The sequence below is a fragment of the Echeneis naucrates genome, chromosome 14 (genome assembly GCF_900963305.1).
Source record: "Echeneis naucrates chromosome 14, fEcheNa1.1, whole genome shotgun sequence".
NCBI classification, from domain to species: Eukaryota; Metazoa; Chordata; class Actinopteri; order Carangiformes; family Echeneidae; genus Echeneis; species Echeneis naucrates.
Window position 1 is genome coordinate 10,414,765 of NC_042524.1, and position 21,592 is coordinate 10,436,356.

Sequence of the window (21,592 nt, forward strand, 5' to 3'; positions counted from 1 at the left end):
CAAAGGTTGCAATGCACATTTTACAGCTAATATTCGGGGGAGGGGGGGTAAATAATTTCTGAGTAGCAGACAATCACCACTATGCGCACACATTATTCTCACAGCATCCACTTCCCAAGAGGTTCATCGCCCCCAACCATAACTCTTCCTACAGGCCTAATTTATGCAGTAGACTTTTGGCTGTTCAAAGCTTATTCTTTTACATCATTTATATTGGCCCATAGATCCAAATATTACTTTTAAGACCATATTCATCAAGTCTGAGATGTTAACCTTTCACAGATTACTTATGAGGGGATGATGTTCATTCACAGAACGGTACAATGCGAACAGAGAGACATATTTGTGATGCTGGTACAGGATTTAGTGGGGCCAAGAGTTGGAGGCAGCACAAAACTCAAAACACCTTTCTCTGTCATTTCAGCAACTTTTTCTTTTCCCACATAGTCAAATTTTCCAACATGCTATAGCACAGGTTTAAAGAGACCAAACATATTTAATGCTGCCTGCTGCATCCTTTTGGAAATGTAACGTAGTTAATAATACTGAAGAGCTAATACATCCATAATCAAGACGTTGACATATCTCTGGTGTCAAAGCTCATTGTAGTTATTACAGCCGCTGCCCACATCACATACTCTGTTTTCCCACTTTAATATTCTGTGAGGTTCACAATAACGCCTTGATTAATTACACTGAAGATGAGCATTTTAGCATAGAAGTTTTATGTTCTTAATTTTATAACATGGTGTCGCAACAGCTAGAATTTGCTAATGAGTCAGTCAGTGAGACAGAGTTGATTTAACGCGCACTGTCCATTTAAAAATTCTGCCTCAGTTGCAGCACAATCATCCATCAGTGAGAGAGATGTGTAGGTTTTAAGGGCTACTAATTAGATACCAATTGTAAGAAGTCATATTTCTGTCAGTCTGTTCTAACACATCACTTTCCAGATGTAAACACAGCTGCTGAACCATTCAAAAAACGATATAACAGCACAACATAACATCAACAACCAAGTCTCAACAAGTAGAACAGATGTTGTCGTGTTAAACGGCGCTGCAGTTTCTGACGTGAACATACTTTTGAGTCACCGAGTAAGCGAGAGGGTAAAAATTGTTGGGCTTTGATCTTGAAAATAAACTCCTGCAACTTTATTAGGTACATCTGTTCTTTTAAGAACAAACAGACAGGTTTGAGAATAAATGCAGGGGTGCGCGTGAGGGATTGTTCAGTAAGAATTTGTTTCAAACAACACGAAAACATGGATCCATCCTATGTTGTATCAACAATTCAGGCTGCTGCTTGCGGTGTGATAGCCTGGGGGACATTTTGTTGCCGTACTTTGGATCTGATCATCCTTTAAACACCAAAGAGCTGCTTGAGTATAGTTGCTGGCTGTGTCCATCCCTTTGTGTCAGCAGCTACTTCCAGGATGATGATTCACTGTATCACAGAGCAGAAATCAATGATCCCATCACGTTTATATGGACCAAAATTTCTGATCCCTGTTTCCAGCACCTCTTTGCATCTACGCTACAAAGAATTAAGGCCAGTGTACCCAATAAAGTGGTCAGTGAATGCATTCCTATCTATATATCTAAGCCAAAAACAATCTTTTCTTTGTTCCTGTATCTGAACACAATTTTGCTTGATTGCCGGATGGTTGGTTGGGAGAAGAATCCTATTATTTAGTGTAATCATAGACAGAATGTAGTTCAGAAATTGCCTTGGGCATCAAACTTGAAAAGGATATATGCAGGACAAAGAAAGCCCAGCTGAAACTGTAGATTATTGTGTGGGTGCAAGGGTCCTGCACACATCATCAATTCCCTCCAAAGCATTGTGTTGTAGGAACCTTATGGTGCAATTACTTGTCCTTCCCTCCCTTGACAAAGAGGCGTGGGCGGAAAAGCTAATGCTAATAATGAGCTCTATTTTATCACTTTCAGGTAGAAACGCCGAGCTGTGTGAGGGAGCTGCATTAGCACACTTGCTGGAAGATTCCCCTTACCCTGTATTACCATTATCGCAGCCAAAATGCCAGTGAAAATCAGGGAATTCATCGTTCACTATCTTCCCTTGTTTGAAGGATGTCGATTTGACAGCCCTGCCTGACAAACCTGCAGTCCAATAGCAACAGTGAGTAAGAGAAAGTTAATTAAATGGAACAAAAGGCCATCCGCAGTCACTGCTTCTTGTCTTAGCAGTTTGCACAGGGAACCATCGGTGGCAACATGCCCCAGCCTCTCTCAGAGGTTCATTTGTCTCTAATGTATATTACAGCAAGAGGGGGGGGATGTGGATTTCTCTCTATTCGTGTGTCTGTGCGTGAGAGAGAGACAGAGTGCATAACTGAGGGAGAAATGGAACTATTACAGTGAGGGGTGTATGTGTGTGTCTTCTCCATTAAATGCAAACAGTGTTAATCTATGTGAGTGGCCAGGCAGGCGGCACAGAGTGAGTCAGTGCGGGGGTGCGGACATGGAGTGAGGGTAAGGGGCCAACTAATGCTGAGTGGCAGATGATAATGCCAGACCGTTATATCAGCATCTCCCCTCCGGCTCCATGCTTACCTCTTTGAGCCTTCTGCTGCCATCGAGCATTTCAACACAGATACATACACGTACTCACACACACACACACAATAACATGAGTGCCCTGCAAACAATCTGCATTCTGCAGTAGACAATCCCTCGCACACTAAATCTAATCAAACAGAGGTTATGTGGTGCCTCGAGCCATCGTAACAAATTACAACTTCATTTGATGTGTGCATATGTCGTCTGCTAACACAAAACACACGTTTGTACACAGAGACCTGAAATACAAACCTTGCCTCACCACTGGCATAAAGCACCGTTTTATTTTTCAGGTAGAGTGAGCATGCAGGAACACTGGCATGCATCGCTGCTGCAGGGGAAATATTTTATTTTTGTACATTTATCTTTATGTCTTTGATTAGCTTAAAAATCTCCTAAAAATGAGACATCAAAGACTTCAATGAAATGTATGCTTGGCTGTTCATTATGCGATCATCTGATCATGTAAGAAAATATCACGAATCAAACATTCACATTAGTATAGAGTGTTATTTTGAATCAGCCACACAACAATGACTCAATACAGTTGGCCTCAAGTAACTGATATCTGCAGCTAATATCCAATAATAATATCCTGTGTGTGGTTACTCACTTAGTACAACACACAGTACAATTGTTGACACATTACAACGCACACAAAGAAAAAATACACACACACACACACACACACACACACACACAAACAAACACACCTGTCTATAAAAGCCTTGATGCAGTGAGAAACTGTATGGACATTATGACACAAATCGGAGAATCCCTCTGTCACCCAGAGTTGTTTACTGAAGAGAAACCTTTGATATGCTGACGTTTGTAGCAGGACTAATGAGAGTAAAAACTTCAGGTAGACTTCTACACCTTCCTTATAGCTGCAGCACACATATTAACCAAAGGCTTTTGTGAAAAGGAAACGTTTTTAAATGTTTTGGAGTATAGTAAAGTATAGGTGCACATGTGGGTGAGGATACACACGCTTTAGTGTCACTTATGCACAATATATTAGAGCCAAACATTTGGACATATGATTTTACCTAACCCCATGGAAACATCATTTAAAACTTGATTAATTGCACGAACCAAGAATCAACGTCTAAATAATTATGACATCTCACAATCAGATTCCTGATTTAATACCCAGTTTTCCTTCCTCAGTTCATTACATTGTAAACTGCCCTGATTAGTCATTTGGCACTTGCTTGATGTTTTTTAATTTTGGTGTGCCCTCTCTGTAATTCATGCCACTTAAACAAGAAAAAATATAATTTAGAAAAAAAACAAAGGAACAAAAAATAAGGCTAGCTTTCAAATGTGAAATAAACAAAGACCATTATGTTTGATGACCACAACAAAGGGTCTTTTTTTATGAGGATAAATAGCACAATGCTCTTCTTTGAATATTTATTCCAGCTAATCGGTTGCAATATAAATGAAGGTATAAAGTTAAAAATCATTTGTTAAAGCTCCATGAAGGAATAACACATTAAATCTCTGTGACGTGAAAGTAAGTGCTGATTGAGGACCAATGCGAAGAACACAATGTACCAATGATAGATGAGGAAGAACAAGAAATGATATGAGATACTGGGTGTAAAATTGTGCACTCCCTGGAAACTGAGCAGCAAAGTGCGGCCTGTGGAGCCACAAGAATTTAACTTGACAATAATTTGACTTGGATAATTTGACAAGGTGGGAAAAAGAAAAGGTCTCTGAAATGACAGAGAAAAGTGTTTTCAATTCTGTGCTGCCTCCAACTCTCAGCCCCACCAAATCCTGTACCAGCATCACAAATATGTCTCTCTGTTCGCATTGTACCGTTCTGTGAATGAACACAAGGAACAGGGCCACCTCAGTCAGTGACCAGGCTGCAAGAGAACCCGGGCTCGGGAGTGCATGACTGCAGATGCGAGTCATTGATCCTTTGGAGCACATCACCAAATGACCCTAATTGACAGTCTGTGAAGGGGGTCACTATATTTTTCCTGCTCCTAAATCTGAAGCAAGCAGGGGAAGGAAGGAGCAGGGAGGGGGTGGGGGGGGGTAACCTTTAATGTGCTAGGAGGAAAATGGCTGCACACCAACTCTATCGCTACAATTTTCTCTTTCATTGAGGAAAAGTACTATTTCATTCATGCCATTTCCGTTCATTCATCAGCTGGGGCCAGCCTAGACTCACAGTGCCATCTCCACACCAACATTCTTATCAATGGAAGTGACGTCAGCACTGCCTGCAGCTGGGGGGTGGTGTTGCTGAGGTGGGGGGGGGGGGGGTCACGTGGTCCACTGAGGGTATATACAATAAAGTTGCGCTGATCGTGGTGCTGAAAACATTCACTCAATTGTACATTAGCACCGTTGCTGCTGCCATACAAACACACACACGCACACACACACGCACACACACACACACACACACAGACACACGACTAAATAAAGAACCGCGCCAGTTTTGTTTGCCTTTTTTCTTCATGTTGGTCACAGGCTGAAGAGACGAAGTGGGGGGAAACAAACACAAGAAATTCTTTCAGGTGATCCACTATTCATGAAATAATCTTGGCTTTACCCGCGTTGTGAGTTTCACCTCTTCCCCACCCCCCAAAGTGGGACCCAAGGTAAGTGGCACGAAATCTCATTAATTCATTAACCACAGTAATCTTACAGATGGAGTCGTGCTCTTAGTTTTTTTTTTTCTATCTTGTTGTTGTTCATTTATTAAATTGTGATTTCACTTGAGCAAAATTTGAAGAGAGGGGTTTCTTTTAGTTGTAGAATTTCCTTCAAAAATCCCAACTTTATCAGTAAAATTGACCTGTTTGCTGCAGCTGGGAAACTGTTGGTTGTCTAACTGTAAAGTAGATGTGAACTAAGACTGTCTCTGAAATTAATCAAAAATTAATACAATGTGTAACTTCAGGTATTTGGGTGAAATTCGTATTTTTTTTTCTTGTGACTTTTAAATGTTGTTATTTTTAACTCAATTAAAAAGGAACGATTTGTTTCTTTTTATAAATGAAGGTGCCAGTATGAATAATAATAAGAAGAACCAATATATATATAATAACCAAAACAAAGATTTGTGTTATTTTCTTTTTATTTTTAATTGAAAACGTAATCCATTACAATGGAAAGATAATTCATTTAATAAATATTTGTGTGTGCAGCTGCAGCTCAGAAGCTCCTGTAAAATTTTGGTCGAGATTTTTCAGACAGCAATGTACAGCAACAACAATAAAAAAATTAAAATAAAAAAATGTTGGGCTTTTAAAGCTACAGGAAAATTTTAATGAATCGTTTTTCAGGTATTAATTTCGAATTAAATCCGAGTCTTAGCTGTAAACAGAGTCCAGCTACCTTATACAGACGATTTCTTTCGTTTCCCACCTGGCAGGTCCATTTTATGAAAATGGAAATAGTTAAATTTTTGCGCTGCACGCTGCGCTGTGCTGCCCAAATTTTGCGCTTGTCTGCATTCCACCACTTCCACCGAGCAGAAACAGCACAGCACAAGGACAAAGCCGGCTCTCTCACTCGCTGCTCCCCCCTTTGTCACTTTTGCAAAACGGCTTTATTTCGCCAAAATGTCTAATCGAGCCCATTTCCAATTTGGATGGACCGTTCAGGGACCGCAGGGTTAAACAGCTTCGACCGCAGCCACCGGCTTTACGCATGACTTCCCCGCGCTCTCCGTCTTCAGTCCAGTGTCCTGCTGACATCTTTGATTCACGGAATACTAAACGAAAAAATCAATAAATAAAATAATAAAATTTAAAAAATCGACGCTAAAACAGAGAGAGACCTCGGACCGATTTCTGGTTTGCGCATTATTCTTCAAGAAGAGACGCTTAAAAATGGCAGGTGCGCGCGTTTTGTTCGGGTTGACTTGGACGACGAGGTGAGACTTTTATTTTGAATATAGCAGCAATTAGGGCTAAAAAGCAACATTTTCGCTTGGCTAAGTTGCAGTTTTGTGCTTTAAATCTGATATTAAAACAGACAAAAAAAAAGGGTTAAAAATCAAAAAAGCAAAAGTGTGCTTTATTCTCAGTCGATGGAGTCGCCCGTCGGAAAGATAATGAGCAGCCTGAACGACCAGGTTACTGTACGATTGCAGACAGAAAAAGAACTCGGCTTTCATGGGGGTGCGATATCTCTGTGCAAATGATTATATTTTTCTTGAACTATACAGACAGTCAGGCTGGTTTGCACGGTCAGCTTCATCCCTGTGTTTCCAGATGCGCCCAGCGATGTAAAGAAAAAAAAAAGAAAAAGCCCAAAAAAACAAAACTTATACCATATTATGAACTAGAATGTGACTTTCCGGTAAAAAAAAACCCAGAACTGGATTAAATATTATACCAGAGGAGGAAGAGATGAGTGCCACTTTCTTTGTTGCGTCTGCAATGGCTCATGAGACTGCATTTGGGTGCGTGCTTTGTCCTCAGATGTGTGCTCATTTTAACTGCTCACAGTGAGAACTGCTTTTGTGTGTGAGTGTGTTTGTGTGTGTGGTGGTGGGAGGGGGGGGGGGGCTTCAAGGTGAAAAAATTACATTCAGAGTCTGGTCATCAAAATTTCTTGATGGCAGAGGTTGTTTGCTCTAATCCAAAAAATTCATTTCTTACCAGGCACCTTTTAAGAGATTTTTAAAAAATATATGTAAAAAAAAAATCTGTAAAATTTTTGAACCAGATGGACTCATTTTGTCATTGAATTTACACGTGATCATTAATCCCGAGGAAAAATGTCAATGAATGAAATGTGAATGATTTCTCATGTCTCTTGCCCCTCTCTCTCTGCCTTCGCCCCTTCCTTCTTCAGGTGCTTAACCCCCCTCCTGCCAGTTCTGTATGGTCATGACCTGTCATCACGTCCCGACCACAGCCCACCTGATCCTATTGGTCCTGCTCATTGTCACTCCACAGTTGGCTGGCACCGCCCCCGTGTGGGGTGAGGGAGGGGAGGGAGGGGTGGAGGGGCACACCCGGACAGACCATAAAGAGGACAGCCTCGCCCCCTTTCTCTCACCCCCACCCCGGAGTGACTCCAGCCCTGATAACATGTCCTTAGACCTGGGCAGGGGTCTGGGCCAAGACAACCAATCAGATAAAGGGACGGACCCCGCGCAGGTGCTCGCTGTGCTTTTGGAGGCCCTGGACCACCCGGGCGAGAGTGGAGTCCAGGAGAGCAGGAACAGAGACTGGGGAGAGAATCAGATTCAGCAGCTGCCCTCCATCGAAAGGTTGGAGGATGGCGAGATAAGGAGAACAGGCCAGACGGAGGGAGACAGGGGGGAGGAGGAGGAGAAGGAGGGGCGGTGGGCTGATAAGGCTTTTGAACAGCTAATTGTGGGCCATTTGACAGCTGCTCAGGATGATGATTTAAAGGAAGGAGAAGTAGGGGATAAAAGCACAAGGTCAGGGGAGAATCCAGGCTGGTCTGCAGCCCCTGATAGCGCAGAGGTAAGGGACGAAGAAGAAGAGGAGGGGGAGCAGTATGGAAAGGATTTAGAAAGTTCCTTAGACAATGCCAGATTGAGTTCCAACTCACAGGGAGATGACCTATCTCTGCAGCGCAAAATAAGAGGCTACTTTCAAAACATTGATTTGGGTCTTCAAGATAATGAGATCCTGCCTCCACTGAAGGGCTACAAGGCGTATAACACTCAGCTAGCACGAGCAGGAAAGAAGTTGCACTGGCAGGAGAACCAGTCGCGCAACCGACCCATCAAGGGGGGCAACTTCATGGATGACTTTGAGGATGAAGCTGAGGAGCTGGAGGAGGAGGTGGAGGAAGAAGAGGAGAGCCTCTCCCACATGGAAGAGGAGGCGAGAGCGCGCGCAGAGAAACAGGAGGTGCTTCGGCAGCAGGAGGAGGCGGAGCGTGCCAGAGAGGAGGAGCAGAGGCTGGCAGACATCGCCTCTGACATGCTGCTGCAGTACATGGGGAGAAAGCAACAGTCCTACATGAAACCACGGCAGAAAAGCAGCATGGGAGCTGCTGGCAACACTGCCGAGGACAAGCGGTCCGAGGAGATCCTCCCCGACGAAGACGATCTGGACCAGCAAATGATCGACAGGCTCATTGAGATCAGCAGCAAGCTGCACCTCCCTGCTGATGACGTGATCGAGATTATTAGTGATGTGGAGGAGAAGAAGAAGAAAAGGAAAGAACTGCAACAGCAGCCAATCAACAACAATCCCGTCACCCCACGCTTCAGGCCTCTGGTCCCTCCTCCTCTTGCTGCTCCCCCTATCTACCACTACACAGCCTCAAAAAACCCCAAGAAAGCCCCTTATAAGTACAACAAGTCCAACAAGAAATGGCACAAGGACAGAGTCAAGTCATACAAGCAGGAATATTGGTACAAGCCTCAGAAGCAGCTTGATTACTGGTACAAACCCCAGAAACAGTTTTTAGCCTTTCCCTCCTATCCATACTACCAGAAGCCATATCGAGCATACTACCCTGTTTATTTCCCATATCCCAAACCACAACACTATGGTAAGCTCTCCCCCTCCAGAGACCAGCCGTTTGGCCCCCAGGAGCTTGACCTCCAGGCCCCAAGGCGCAGGCATAGGGCTGGGGGCAAGAATCGCGGACAAGGCTGGAGGCAGCAGCCAACACCGCGACTGCCTCTCACCCCTTATATCTCTAACTATATCCTTCCTCACCCACGGACCTACCAACCCCTACCTCCCCCAAAACCAATAACCACACCCAGGAGAGGCAGGCGACCCCCGTACTATTACCCACAAATCACACCAGGAGATGACTATGAGGAAGATGGGCTTGTACCACAGCTGGACAGCGAGGAGGAATTGGAGAACTTTATTGAGAGGATCTACATGAAGCGCAGAATGTATTGAGAGACTTTTCGGACATTTTTTAGATCAGAGAGACTGACAGAGGGTGGATAGATATACAGTAACTGGAGAAATGTTAAAAGAGAGATGGAAAAAGACTCAGAGAGACTCAGAGGATATATGTGTTTTGAGCCTGATGGAAATTTAAAGGTTGAGAAGTTAAAAAAGTTAGATTTATGTTGTTTTTATCACTCTATTTTTGTTAATTTTCTTGGTCAGGGAGAGAACGGAGGGGTCCCAGTTGAAGCTCCCGGTAACCATGTTCAGCCTCTTGCTCAGTTTACATTTTGAAACAGAACATACCATGGTGTATGTCTGCTCCATTCAGGTCAATCTCTGATGCTCGCGCATTATACAGAGATATATAGGACACACACACACACACACACACACACACACACACACAAACACAGTATAGTTACATTTTAACACGTTCACAAGCAGATGTGCCCATTGTAAGAGAACCATGTTTACAACATCACTGTATCTTTGCTTTATGTTCTGTACGACACATTACAAAACTAGTCAACAACTTCCTATCTACACACATATATATTTAAAAAAACAACAACTCAACACTGTTATTGTCAAATGTTGACTATATATATATATATATATATATATATATATCTATATATATAATTATTATTTTTTTTTTTTTTTGTATTTGATGTGTGTAGACCACCGGTCAGAACATTTGAGAAAAACACAGTTTTTAAAATTTCTATTGAAATTTCAGCAGCTAAATTGGAATGACTTTAAACGCTACAATGGAAATCGACGAAGCTTGAAAGGTAATCTAAACAAACACAAACACGTATGTGAGTCATGGACGGTGTGTGTGTACAGTGTTGGAACAAACTGTGTTACGACGCCCTCTGACCCATTATTATTCTTATTAGAGCAGCAGTCTCAAACAGGAAGTAAAGGTCTACCATACATTGCCACAGTTAATTTGTTCTATGCTTCACTTTCAGAAATATTGAGCCAATGTGTTTACAATACATACATTTCGGTAGCAACTGGAAAAACTGAACTGTTCTAAAACCTTTTGACCGGTGGTATAATTGCCTTTGTTATTCTTGATTGGATCCACTTTAAACAGCTGCAATTTGCAAAGGTGCCAAATACACACATTTCAGTTTTTCAAACTCAAGATTCAGATGTTTGCCTTACAAGCACCATGGTTCTATAAGGGAATTATCATAATGCATAATATTATCATCACTGCCGGTCCCAATGCAGAAACCCTGTGGACTCCAAAAGCACAAACTTAAACACTAAACTTCCAACCTGGTGGACTAAGGGTTTTCAATCATTTAGGGATCCACAAGTTATTGTGTCAACATTATTATAGCAGATCAAACAACAGCTGCCACAACACAACACTCCTTCACCTTGTCGGAGTCCTTCATAAATCATTATCAAATTTTTTTTCCCCCACTTCCTCTCATTGTTCATATCCGGTTCATATCTTTAGTCACAAATTTTCAAGTCACAAAACGCCGTCACACATTGTTCTTTTGCAACGCTCTTGTATCATATCCATGCTCTCATTTCCCTTTCTTCCCCCCCCCCCCAAAAAAAAAAAGTACTTGAAATCACACTATCTTTTCTGCAGCCTGTTTAAACAGATCACCACCAAGAGGCTACAAACATTTTTATTCATTTTTCTGAAGAAATTCATTGAAGAGTTTCAGGCCGGGGAGTCAGGGAATGTGCTTCAACCGTTAAATGCACGTCTTTCTACTTGCATCTTAAAAAATGAATAAAAAAAAAGAACAAAAAAAAGAGAAAAAATAAAACAGTCTGGGGAATCCAATATGGTTGTTTTCTCTGAATAAACTGTGAACATAAAAAAAATAAATCTCAAAGGAAGAGGGCCGCTGTGTCCACAGTGTGGCCATCTGTCTTGTAAAAGGAGAGTGTTGTTGTTGATGTCACCTTTAGCATTGTAAGATGTACAGTGTGAAATAAATATGCCCGTGCAATGTGTAAATAACAGCATGATGATTACTAGTTTTGCTATATGATAAAAAAAATAAAAGCAATTATTTTATTAAAGTTCAGTTTTTTAATGGCTTTTTGGAGTGCTATGGTGTACTTGTATAGCAAGAACAATAAGCAAGAACACTTGATTCTTGTGTAGTAAAAAGAAATCAAAATAGATAAAAGAGGACTTATAACCATCACGGTTATATGATATTGGGATAAATTAGGGTTAGGGTTAGTTAACAGTTAGTTAAGATGAACACGCAAATATAGAAAAAATAAAACTGAAAAGAGCAGGAACGACTGAAGAAAGGAAAAAATCTGAAGGAGGGAGGGAAATGGTAACTGCAGTGATTGATGAGTCACATGATTGGTGGATGAGTCATCCATCTGTGCACTTTACTGCGCAGGACCACACACTCACACACACACACACACACACAGACACAGACACACATATGCACACACACTCAAATGCCCACACATACAGTCACACACTTTGCGCTGTATAGTAATTTAGTTTGCTGGCATTCAAGATAAAGATTGAGTCAAGCTCGCTCCTGCCTTGAGCCAGCCAATCGGCCGGTGGAAAGCTGTTCGGTAGACAGATTTTTGCCATATCTTGTTTCCACACCTCCTCACACTCACTTCACACGAGCAGCATGCCCTTCTGCTATAATTTCCTTGAAGTGCTTCTGGCTGCTGCTTGTTTGGCATCAGAAGAACATGTATATATGCTGTCACTGCTACAAATACTGACAGTGATTAGCAGACAGCCAATATGCACTAATCACACATTAGCTTGCCAGCTTGTTCGGTTGATTACAATGGTGTCATCATGACATCGTTTTGGCTTGTTAAGTGAGGAGTATCGGGGCATTTGACAGTTGGATAAGTCACCTGTAATTTTTATATGCAAAGTGTCTCCTGATATAAGAAAGACACATCTTATGGACGTAATGTCGTGCAGGGAGTTATAAGAGCCAGCCTCGATTCTGGAGAACCCTTTTTTTTTTTTTTTATATATAATTTAATCCATATCTGTGTTGATTTTATGTATCTTAAAAAAGCAGAACTCTGCCAGTTTTACACATCAGAATCTGTTCAGATTTTTTAGTGAACACTGGAGAGGTTTGAAAAAAGGTTTGCTGTTTTCTTTAACAGCGCCCCGTGATTATCATCCCTTGTACATTTGATGGCCCTCCAGACTTGGCAATAAATTGCCACCGCCAGCAGATGTCAAGAATGAGCAGCAGATAGGGACCTGCCTGGGAGTGCTCCCCTAACGTCTAATTTTTGTAAGGCTGGTCACAGAACTTGTCGGTGGATTCCCTGTTCTTTTCCCCTGGCCTTCATCAGCCATCCATTCATGTGGACTTTTTAAAAGCCTTTAAAAGCAACATGGAAGTTAGAGATGACAGAAGATACTACTTGTTTTGTGTCTGAATGAGTGAATGAAACCTTACTGGGGGGATTTTGTCTTGCACACAATGTGCAGCTTCAGGTCAGGATCCACAATAGTTTAGCTTTTATTCAGCACATCTCAAGAATGTAACATCTAATGGAGAAAGGTCTTCCTCTCTAACTCCTCCAGTTTAAGTTACTGCGTCACATGGTGATACGTCACGCTTGTGCAACATTAAAAGCCCTTTATCGTCTCAGCAGACAGAGAAACTTTTTTTTGTTTTTTTTACAGGGCTTTGATCAGTGAGCTTTGGGTAGATGTATTGTTTCTTTTCATGCTCTGATATGGTAGTTTCTTTAGCAGTTACCGATGACTGGCAGCTGATTATTTAGAAGAATGGTGGAGAGGCTCAGTGAAGCCAAAGCGTTTTCCTACTGTTTCCAAGCAGCTGGAAAAACAGAGCGATTCCACAGTGTCCGTAAAAGAGCTGTAGCCCTGACCTGACCACGTACTGTTAGTTCTGAACACTGTGTCCCCACACAAACCAAAAATGAGCGTTCATTCCAAGTGTAATATATTAATCGATCCAAAATTTGTCATCTAAGTTTTAGTTGATTTAATCTTCATTTAAAATGATTGTACTCTAATTGAATTGTCAATTAAATTCATTTAGTGTTCTTTGGATATTGTACATCATATACCTAATACTTCAGGCCATAAAGAATTTCTCATTTCGTTATCTTTTTTGTGTTCATGAAATTAATGTAAATGATGTTAAATTAACATTTTAAGTGAATGACATTATAGCTATATAGCAATATAAATATATATCTATTTACAGAGGAATCATTTTATGCACATTATATATATCATTATGTATAATAAACTATTGAACTGAAACAATATTTTTCAATTGAAATTCAAAAGCACAGCCAAGTCACCTGTCAAGCCATCCCTGTGGATATTAGCGAAGTGTGATTTAAATTAAGGAACATGATGACACGTCCTCCGGGGCTGAACCTCAGCTCAGATCTCATGTGCCTTTAGGACAATTTCTGTCATTTGGCAAAACACCAATGGGAAATGTTCTGTTTGAGCTTTCCTGGCTGAACACATTAGGACTTTATTGTCTCTACATTATAACAAAAGTTGAATATATCAATTTAAAATGAAACATTAAACTTTGATGTAACGGCCCGAGGACTGAGACTTTGGTGAGCATCACTAGAAGTCAGCTCTCATTCTATATTCTAGCAAATATCACAAAACTGCTCCTTCGAATTGCTCTTTGTTCCTCCCAATGAACAAGTTAGCAATTTATTGGTGATTATGGCCCACATTAGGGCTTCTAAAAACTGCTTTAAACATCACAAAGCCTTGGTACAATGCATAATGTCTGCCACATTAGTCTGCCGTGTAGATTTAGTAGGTTTGAAACCTGAAAATGTTGCTAAGCTAAGCTAACCACTGTTGTAATTGTAGTCCAAACAAAAGAATTGTTCCTTATGAAAACGACAGTCCCCTTTCACACCTTGTTGCCAAGCGGTGGAGAAGAAGAGCATTGTTGAAATGCTGCAATTTACATTCCCACATTCGTTTCTGTAGCATATTACACAATTGAGATTTCAAAATTTTCTAGGACAATGATACGATTGTGTGTGAAGCTTTAGATCACATTACGTACTCATTGTAATCATTTATGTTTTGTCTGGTGGGTGTGCTATAATTAAAATGCAATTTGAATTTTTCTAAAGCCTCAACTCTCACAGGCACAAAATCTGGTTAACATCCAGCTCCCCACACAAAAATGTCTGACAGCAGAACAATTCATCAGTAAAGGCCACAAGAAAGCCATACATTGATGGAAGCAAAAACACAAAAAATAACACAGTATGAATGTTAATTTAATGTCGCTTTAAGACCTTCAAAGTCTGCTTAAATAATGATGATGAATTTCTACAGCAGTAGTAACCTTTAACTTTAAATGCCAGCAACATATTATTATATTCACATATTCTGATGAATTGTAGTTGATGGATTTTTGCTTTTTCTTATTTCCATTTTTTCCGTGACTTCTGTCACATACTTATGCTACAATTATGCTATTTTGTACTTTCTCATTAAATATATTTAAATTCAACAAAGATTTCTTTCTTCAAAAGCAGTATACATTGTACATGCTGCACATCCCAGTGTTTATTTCTCTTTTCTTTGTGTTATTATTGACACAATATTTGAATGTGTTGGTCTGAAATAATATGTTTTTTGTTTGACGGTTGTTGTTTGATTTTGAAACCTCTTTTATAACTGAAAAATACTGACCGTTGATGCTATCCTAAAACAAAACCGGTTTATAACCTAAAGAGCACCAAGCAAGCCTAGGATGCTTTTTCTGAAATGGTCAACTTATATTTGACGAACAAGTATCGAACTGAAAATCTCTATAGTGTTTTGTTGGACAAATGTGACGTAAATGTGACAACTAGCCAGAAAGAATAGGTATCATTTAGCAGAGGTACAGGATTAGTAAGTATTATAAAAAGGTTTAAAATTCAATGAAATCTGGGTGCGCCTCTGAAGACATCTGAAGCATGTAGCAAATGAATTGTTTTTCCAGCAGAATGTGAGGACTCTCCTTGGTCACCAGCTACGATCCTTAGATCGTATCATTATAAAAGCACTTGAAGAAGTCAAGGTGTTTGAACTCTCCTATATATTGCGGCGCACGACCCGAGCAGCTTTTTAAATTACATTTGAAGCTGACCAATCCTACGCTGTCGTCCATGTGTGTTAATTTTGTCGTCTGTTAAACTACCATGGTTGACCATATTCTTTGCCACATAATAAGCCTCATCTGTCGTGCTTTTACCAGCCATTAGGACAATACAGGCAGAGCTGCAAAGGCCTCTCTCACTTGAAACCGCATCCTTTGTTTATGATCACTGCAACCCTTGTCTTTTTGCTCCTTCCTTTCATCTCCTCTTCCCCCTTCCATCCCCTTCCCTCCTCTTTATCCCACTCCCTATCCTCATTCCCATCTTCTCCTTTTTGTTCCCCTCCAATTACCCCCCCCCCCCCCCACCCCACCCCACCTAAATCTCCCTTACACACAATCTTCCTCTCCTCTCCTTCTTTATCCTCACACCATTTCTTGTTTTGTATGCAAGCCCCAAGGGAAATGGGTGAAAAGCACTCTCTCTGCGCCACTGTCACAAAAGACTGGTGAGTCATCGCCACTTATGTTCCTGTCTCCCTCCTCCCACAAAAAAACACAGGAAAAACACTCCAATTACTCCCTACCTGCCGTGCACTTACAGGATGACACGTACAGACACACACACACACACACACACACATCCATGAGTGGACTGGTACACAATGCACACACACAAACACACACACACACACACACACACACACTCATAAAGAAATCATTTAGTCACATGCAATAACAAAAACATGCATTCCACAGCTCTTCAAGCCGACCCAGAAATTAAACTGAAAGTCAGATACGGTGGTTAATAATTGTAATAATAATAATATGGTTAATAATTGTGGTTGAAAATTGCGTTGATTCATGCTGCCTCTCATGTCTGATGGCATTATGCAGAGTTTGTAAAGATACATTCATGCCAGTGAGGAACCTAATGCTGAGGAACAGAGAGAGAAATAGTGACAAAAATGGACAACAAAAAAATGGACAGGAGTGGGGTGAAGAGAGAAGGACAGAAATGTCTTGGTTTAGTGATGTGGCTTTGGTGATGTCGGATCGGCTGCAGGTTATGAAGCACATAAAAATGCTCTTCCTCCATCTGCTGGGAGAATGAATCACCTACACTGCAGTCAGGTGGTTGTGTTCACAAGATGGCATTTCGGAATGAGCACGAAGTACAGAAGAACACGGGAAGCATCTAGTCTACATAAATCAGATCTTTACTTAAATGGATTAAAAGGAATCCCTGTATATATGTGTTTTGTGTGTCAAATTCAGATAAAAGGAGTTAAGTCAAAGGAACATTACATTATGGGAGGCATTATGAATATCTGAAAACTGTCTATGAAAGCATTTCAATAAATGAGCTAAGCCACTGTCCACCTCTAGTTTTGATTTATCCAGCTCTATCGTTTGCAAAAGTAAATTCAATTTTTTAAAGGACTTTAATAATGAATCATTCTGAGCCACACTAATTGAGACACTGATTTGTGCCAGTTATATAAGTTAAAGGTTATATAAGAAATTATACTGATTACAATCAAAGAAAAAGGAGTATTCACTGTGAGGTGACGTTAGGTTGCTCATTGATCCAGTGTGGTGATCGGAATTAAAGATTGCTGTGTGTTCAATATTCCTGCCAAATGAGTTTTTATACAGACACACTGATGTGAATCATCTACAGCCTACAGTGAAGAGTCTTGAAATAACCGCGAGGGGCCATGCATGTTGTCATCCCACAACAACAGCTGACCAGATGCTACATTTTAAAACTAAACTATCTTGGTTAAATTGTGTAAATTATTTACATATTCTCATAAATTAATGTAAATTATTTAGTGGGCCTATACAACAGACATTTATCAGTTATGGAGCTTATTTGGTGAACTGTAAAAAAAAAAAAAAAAGTCACTAATGTGGGAAAAAAGGGACAAAGGCAGGAAGTACAATCTGATGTGACATACAAAGGAGGTGATTTCAGAATAATACAGGAAATATATCAAAAGTCCAAACTGTGAATGCTAACATGAACACTGCTATGTCATTTTTTGCACAGTGGGATATATTCTTATAAGAACTCAGATGATTACAAATAAATAAAACGGAATAATATCTAAATCAAGAAATGCAGATGCAATTAACAATAAAACCCCCCAAAAAATCAATCTTTCTGATTAGCTCTCAGTATCTGAACAGTTATGTTCCAAACCTTATTGTTATTAAACACCTACAGACTGACCACTGCTGAGCTATTCATATCTTCATATTATCTCGTCATTTTACGATGAACTTTTACTAAGTAATGCTGGCAGAGTAATCTGGCGTGTTTTGGCATTAGATTGTTGGGAACCAGAGCAGCCAATGATATTGAAAATCTTTCACTGCAACGTGAAACTGGATAATTGACAGCCGGATATATTGGTTCATGTAACAGTGAGTTTTGTTCTTATTAGAACCTTGAGGACGAAATCACCAGCTATTGGTGATGAATTTTTGAATTTTATCTAAGTGGCTGGGGTTCCCGATGCTTATTCAACACTTAGTTGAAGGACTCAGTTTAGAGTCATAGTATTATTAGTACTATTATTATTACTGTATTATTCGTGGGAAATGCGCTTCTTAGAGTTTCAGAAGGCATCACTAGACAGTACTGTTACTCTTGAAACAAATTAATACGAAATTGCTCCTTTTTTTGTTTTCATTCTTCCTTGACATCAGATTATTAGAAGCAGGGGCTGATGGAAAGCCATTCTGACTTCAGAATTTACTACTTTTATATTCAGCATTAGACTTGTTTATGTGTCTGTGTCCACCACAGAGGCATCCGAGCCCTCACCTGATTACTCTTTACAGAAACCTGCTTGTGAGCTATTCAGAGACATCAAATATTGAAAGGATGGAGTTTCCGTTTCACACACGGCGAGGGAGGGGAGAGAACAAAGGCGGACAGAGACGAGGACACACAGAGGCCAGAGAAAGAGAGGGGACAGTCAAAGAACAGTGGGATTAAGAGGAAATAATACATCAGGCACCCTGGGAGGGAGACATATGAGCAGGAATGGAGGGAGAGATGGAGGAATGGGGGGAAGGCACCGAAAGGTAAGACAAGGAGCACCTGAATGTTTGTAGCTGATCAGGTGCTGGTCTTGAGTGTAACAGTAGAGGCTGTGGCGGTGTAATAAACTGGGGATTGACTGGCTGATAACCCTCTGGTCAGGCAGTTAGGAGGTCATGACTAATTCTGCCACCTCTCTCAAACCTCAGTGGGACATCTGCTACCCAGGGTGACACACCAGCTCCAAACTGCAGTGAGGAGAATGGCAACACCCCAACCCTCCAGCAGCCAGAGGGGGACCACCTGGCTGACACTACAGCCTGTGAGGAGGTGGTAGAGCCCAGCCAGGTCAGATTTGACAATTTGTAATAGATGTATCTGAACTAGAAGAGAACGGTCACCTGGGGGGAAAGTAGCTGTGATATTTTCTTCTAAGATTTGTAGCTTTCTGACTGGTGGTGGCTGGGGAACATCTATGTATCAGTAACACAGAGACCTCACCGCAGGAGACTCTCATAGCCACTCACACACACGATGATGCTGACTGCCTCTCATCGTCCCCACTGCCAAGACAGGAGGAGGTGACCCCCACTTCAGCTTCATCTCATCCTTCCAACACAAAGAGTATGCCACACACTAACACAAACAGCTGATTTGTGGGCTGTAGCTGTCATTTTTGTCCATAAATCAGCACATGATAATGGGAGGCTAATGACACTAAATGCTGGTGTGTCTTCACAGGTCGCCCATCCGAACCCTGCTGGTATTGCCTGAAGTCTCTTGATTCAGAGTATCGGCCTGAAACTGCTAAACAGGTTTCAACGTCACTTGCTAAGTGCATTATATCCTCTAAGTCAGCAATAATCAGAGACTCTTAGATGAAGAAAGTGTGTAAACAGATTTTGTCCATTTCACAAACACAATAGGGTGAGCTCCTTATATACAGTATCAAGACTTGATTTCATGATGGTGACTAAGAGTTTAGAGTTGCTATATTGCATTGATTTATCCCTTTTAATCAGATTTTTGCTGAATGTGAGCACTCCGGTAAAATCCCAAAAACAAGTATCTCTTTGCTGTTAAACGTTCAAATTCACATCTAAAACTGGCCAGTGAAAGATGCTTTGCAAATCTATTTCAGAGCCAGTGTGTGCTTTATGGTAACACAAGTCTCCCTTGTGGTTGTGTTGCAGGAAGATTCAAATCCTTCGTCACCACTGCCCTCTAGTGCCCAGAAAATAAGCTACCAGACAGACCCCAGACCTCACTTTGGTGTGGCCTGGTCCTCACACTCCCCATGTCACCCTCTGTGGGGCAGCGAGGGGCCCTGCTGGGAGCAAAGAAACCAGGAGGGGCCCAGTCAGATGCGCACATGCCCTCACTGCCATCTGGGCTTGTCCCCTGACACACTGCGGTGGCATGAGGTTATAAACACACGGAAAGAATTAGAAACACAAGCTCACCCTCCGCCAAACACACCAAGGCTTTGTCACAGTGTTTACTACAAAGCCTCTGATTGTTTTCTTTCTCTCTGTACAGGGAAAGTGTCGGCTGTTTGAAGAAACAAGAAACTCCAACAAATAAATTTAATAATTTACTTAAAATGATCTTGAGTCTATGATAATGTTCTCAGGAAAAACCTATATTTTCAAAGTGGTGTGTAGTGTGTGTGTGTCAACTGTCTGTTTCCACCGAGGTGCAACTATGTTCATTCTTTATTTCATTTTGGGTTCATAATTCATTCCTATTCAGTTTTTTTATGCAAATAAACTGCATGTCTTCAAGAACACGTTATATTCTGCTGTCACATTCCATTTATAAATTTATAATATAATAAGATCAAAAATGCATTTTGGTTAGTTGTAACTGAAATGCATGAATGTGGTTTATTTCAGAAACAGTCAAAGTTGTAAACCTCAAATGTATTTTTCTTTTTCATATCATATTTTGCAGTCATCACAAAGAAAGAAAGTAAGACAATAATGTCAATATATTTTTTATATTATAGATATATTATCTATTAGTTGTGTATTTTTTGCTGTTTTGTCTCTTATGAGTCGGATGAAATACTTTGAATGGAGCAGAATAGAGAACCCAGCTGAGTTCTGAGTCTTTGTGATGTCACAGTGGAGCCTAAATGTTCTGTGGAAGTTTCTTCTACAGGATCCAGTTCAGTTTTTGGGTGGCTTGTAGCTTCAGGTACAGTAATCTCTCTCATCTCTTTCTTACTGAATAATGTTTGTTTGTTCAGATCTTTGCAGCTTTTCCCAAAATTGAATGTGTCACTCTATTTTAGAGAAGTTTTATGCGCTCATATGTTTATATGTAAGCTATAAACACTGCACTGACCGACGCAAAGATAATACAAAAGCAGCAATCACTGTAAATCCCTTTTGAAATCTAACACTGAAACATATTCTTCTTAGGGCGCAACTTGGATTATCCAGGTAAAAATGGAAGAAGAGTTTGCCCCCAATCACAAAAAAGGGAGCACTCAGGAGAGAAACTTTGGCTTAGAAGATAAAGACACTGAATATATGGATGAAGACAACTCAGACCTCAGTGATGAAGAATGCTGGTACTGTGGGAACTCAGAGAGGGGGAAAGATTGGGGGTTGCTTCCTGACGTCTGCTTGCGGCACATATTTTGGTGTCTTCCTGACTGCGACCGCATTAATGCAGACATGGTTTGCCGTCACTGGCACAGTGTCATGCGATCTCCTTCCCTGTGGCGCTGCCGGTTCTTCCACTTCAGTGGTCGGCTGTCCAAGTTCAGGCAGTCTGAATACTGCTGTGCTGTGACATATGCCCGCTATCTGGGAGTCTACCTGGAGAGGCTGGAGGTGTGTGTGTCTCCTCCACGCCGGTCTTTGACAGGCCAGAGACTGCAGCAAACCATCAGTGGTCTGTTCTCGGAGCTTACCAGGTAAAAGCGTGTGTTGGGGTTACAAGCCCATGTAACCACGC

At 41.0% G+C, this 21,592-nt stretch overlaps 1 protein-coding gene across 1 annotated transcript; it reads left to right on the forward strand.

The window, feature by feature from the left end:
• The first annotated feature begins 6,453 nt into the window (after positions 1-6,453).
• On the forward strand, positions 6,454-9,463 carry si:dkey-175g6.2 (neurosecretory protein VGF). The gene is made up of 2 exons (XM_029520129.1): positions 6,454-6,489; positions 7,416-9,463. The coding sequence occupies exon 2, from the start codon at positions 7,445-7,447 to the stop codon at positions 9,461-9,463; it is 2,019 nt and encodes a 672-aa protein (XP_029375989.1). The 5' UTR covers positions 6,454-6,489; positions 7,416-7,444.
• Positions 9,464-21,592: the final 12,129 nt, after the last annotated feature.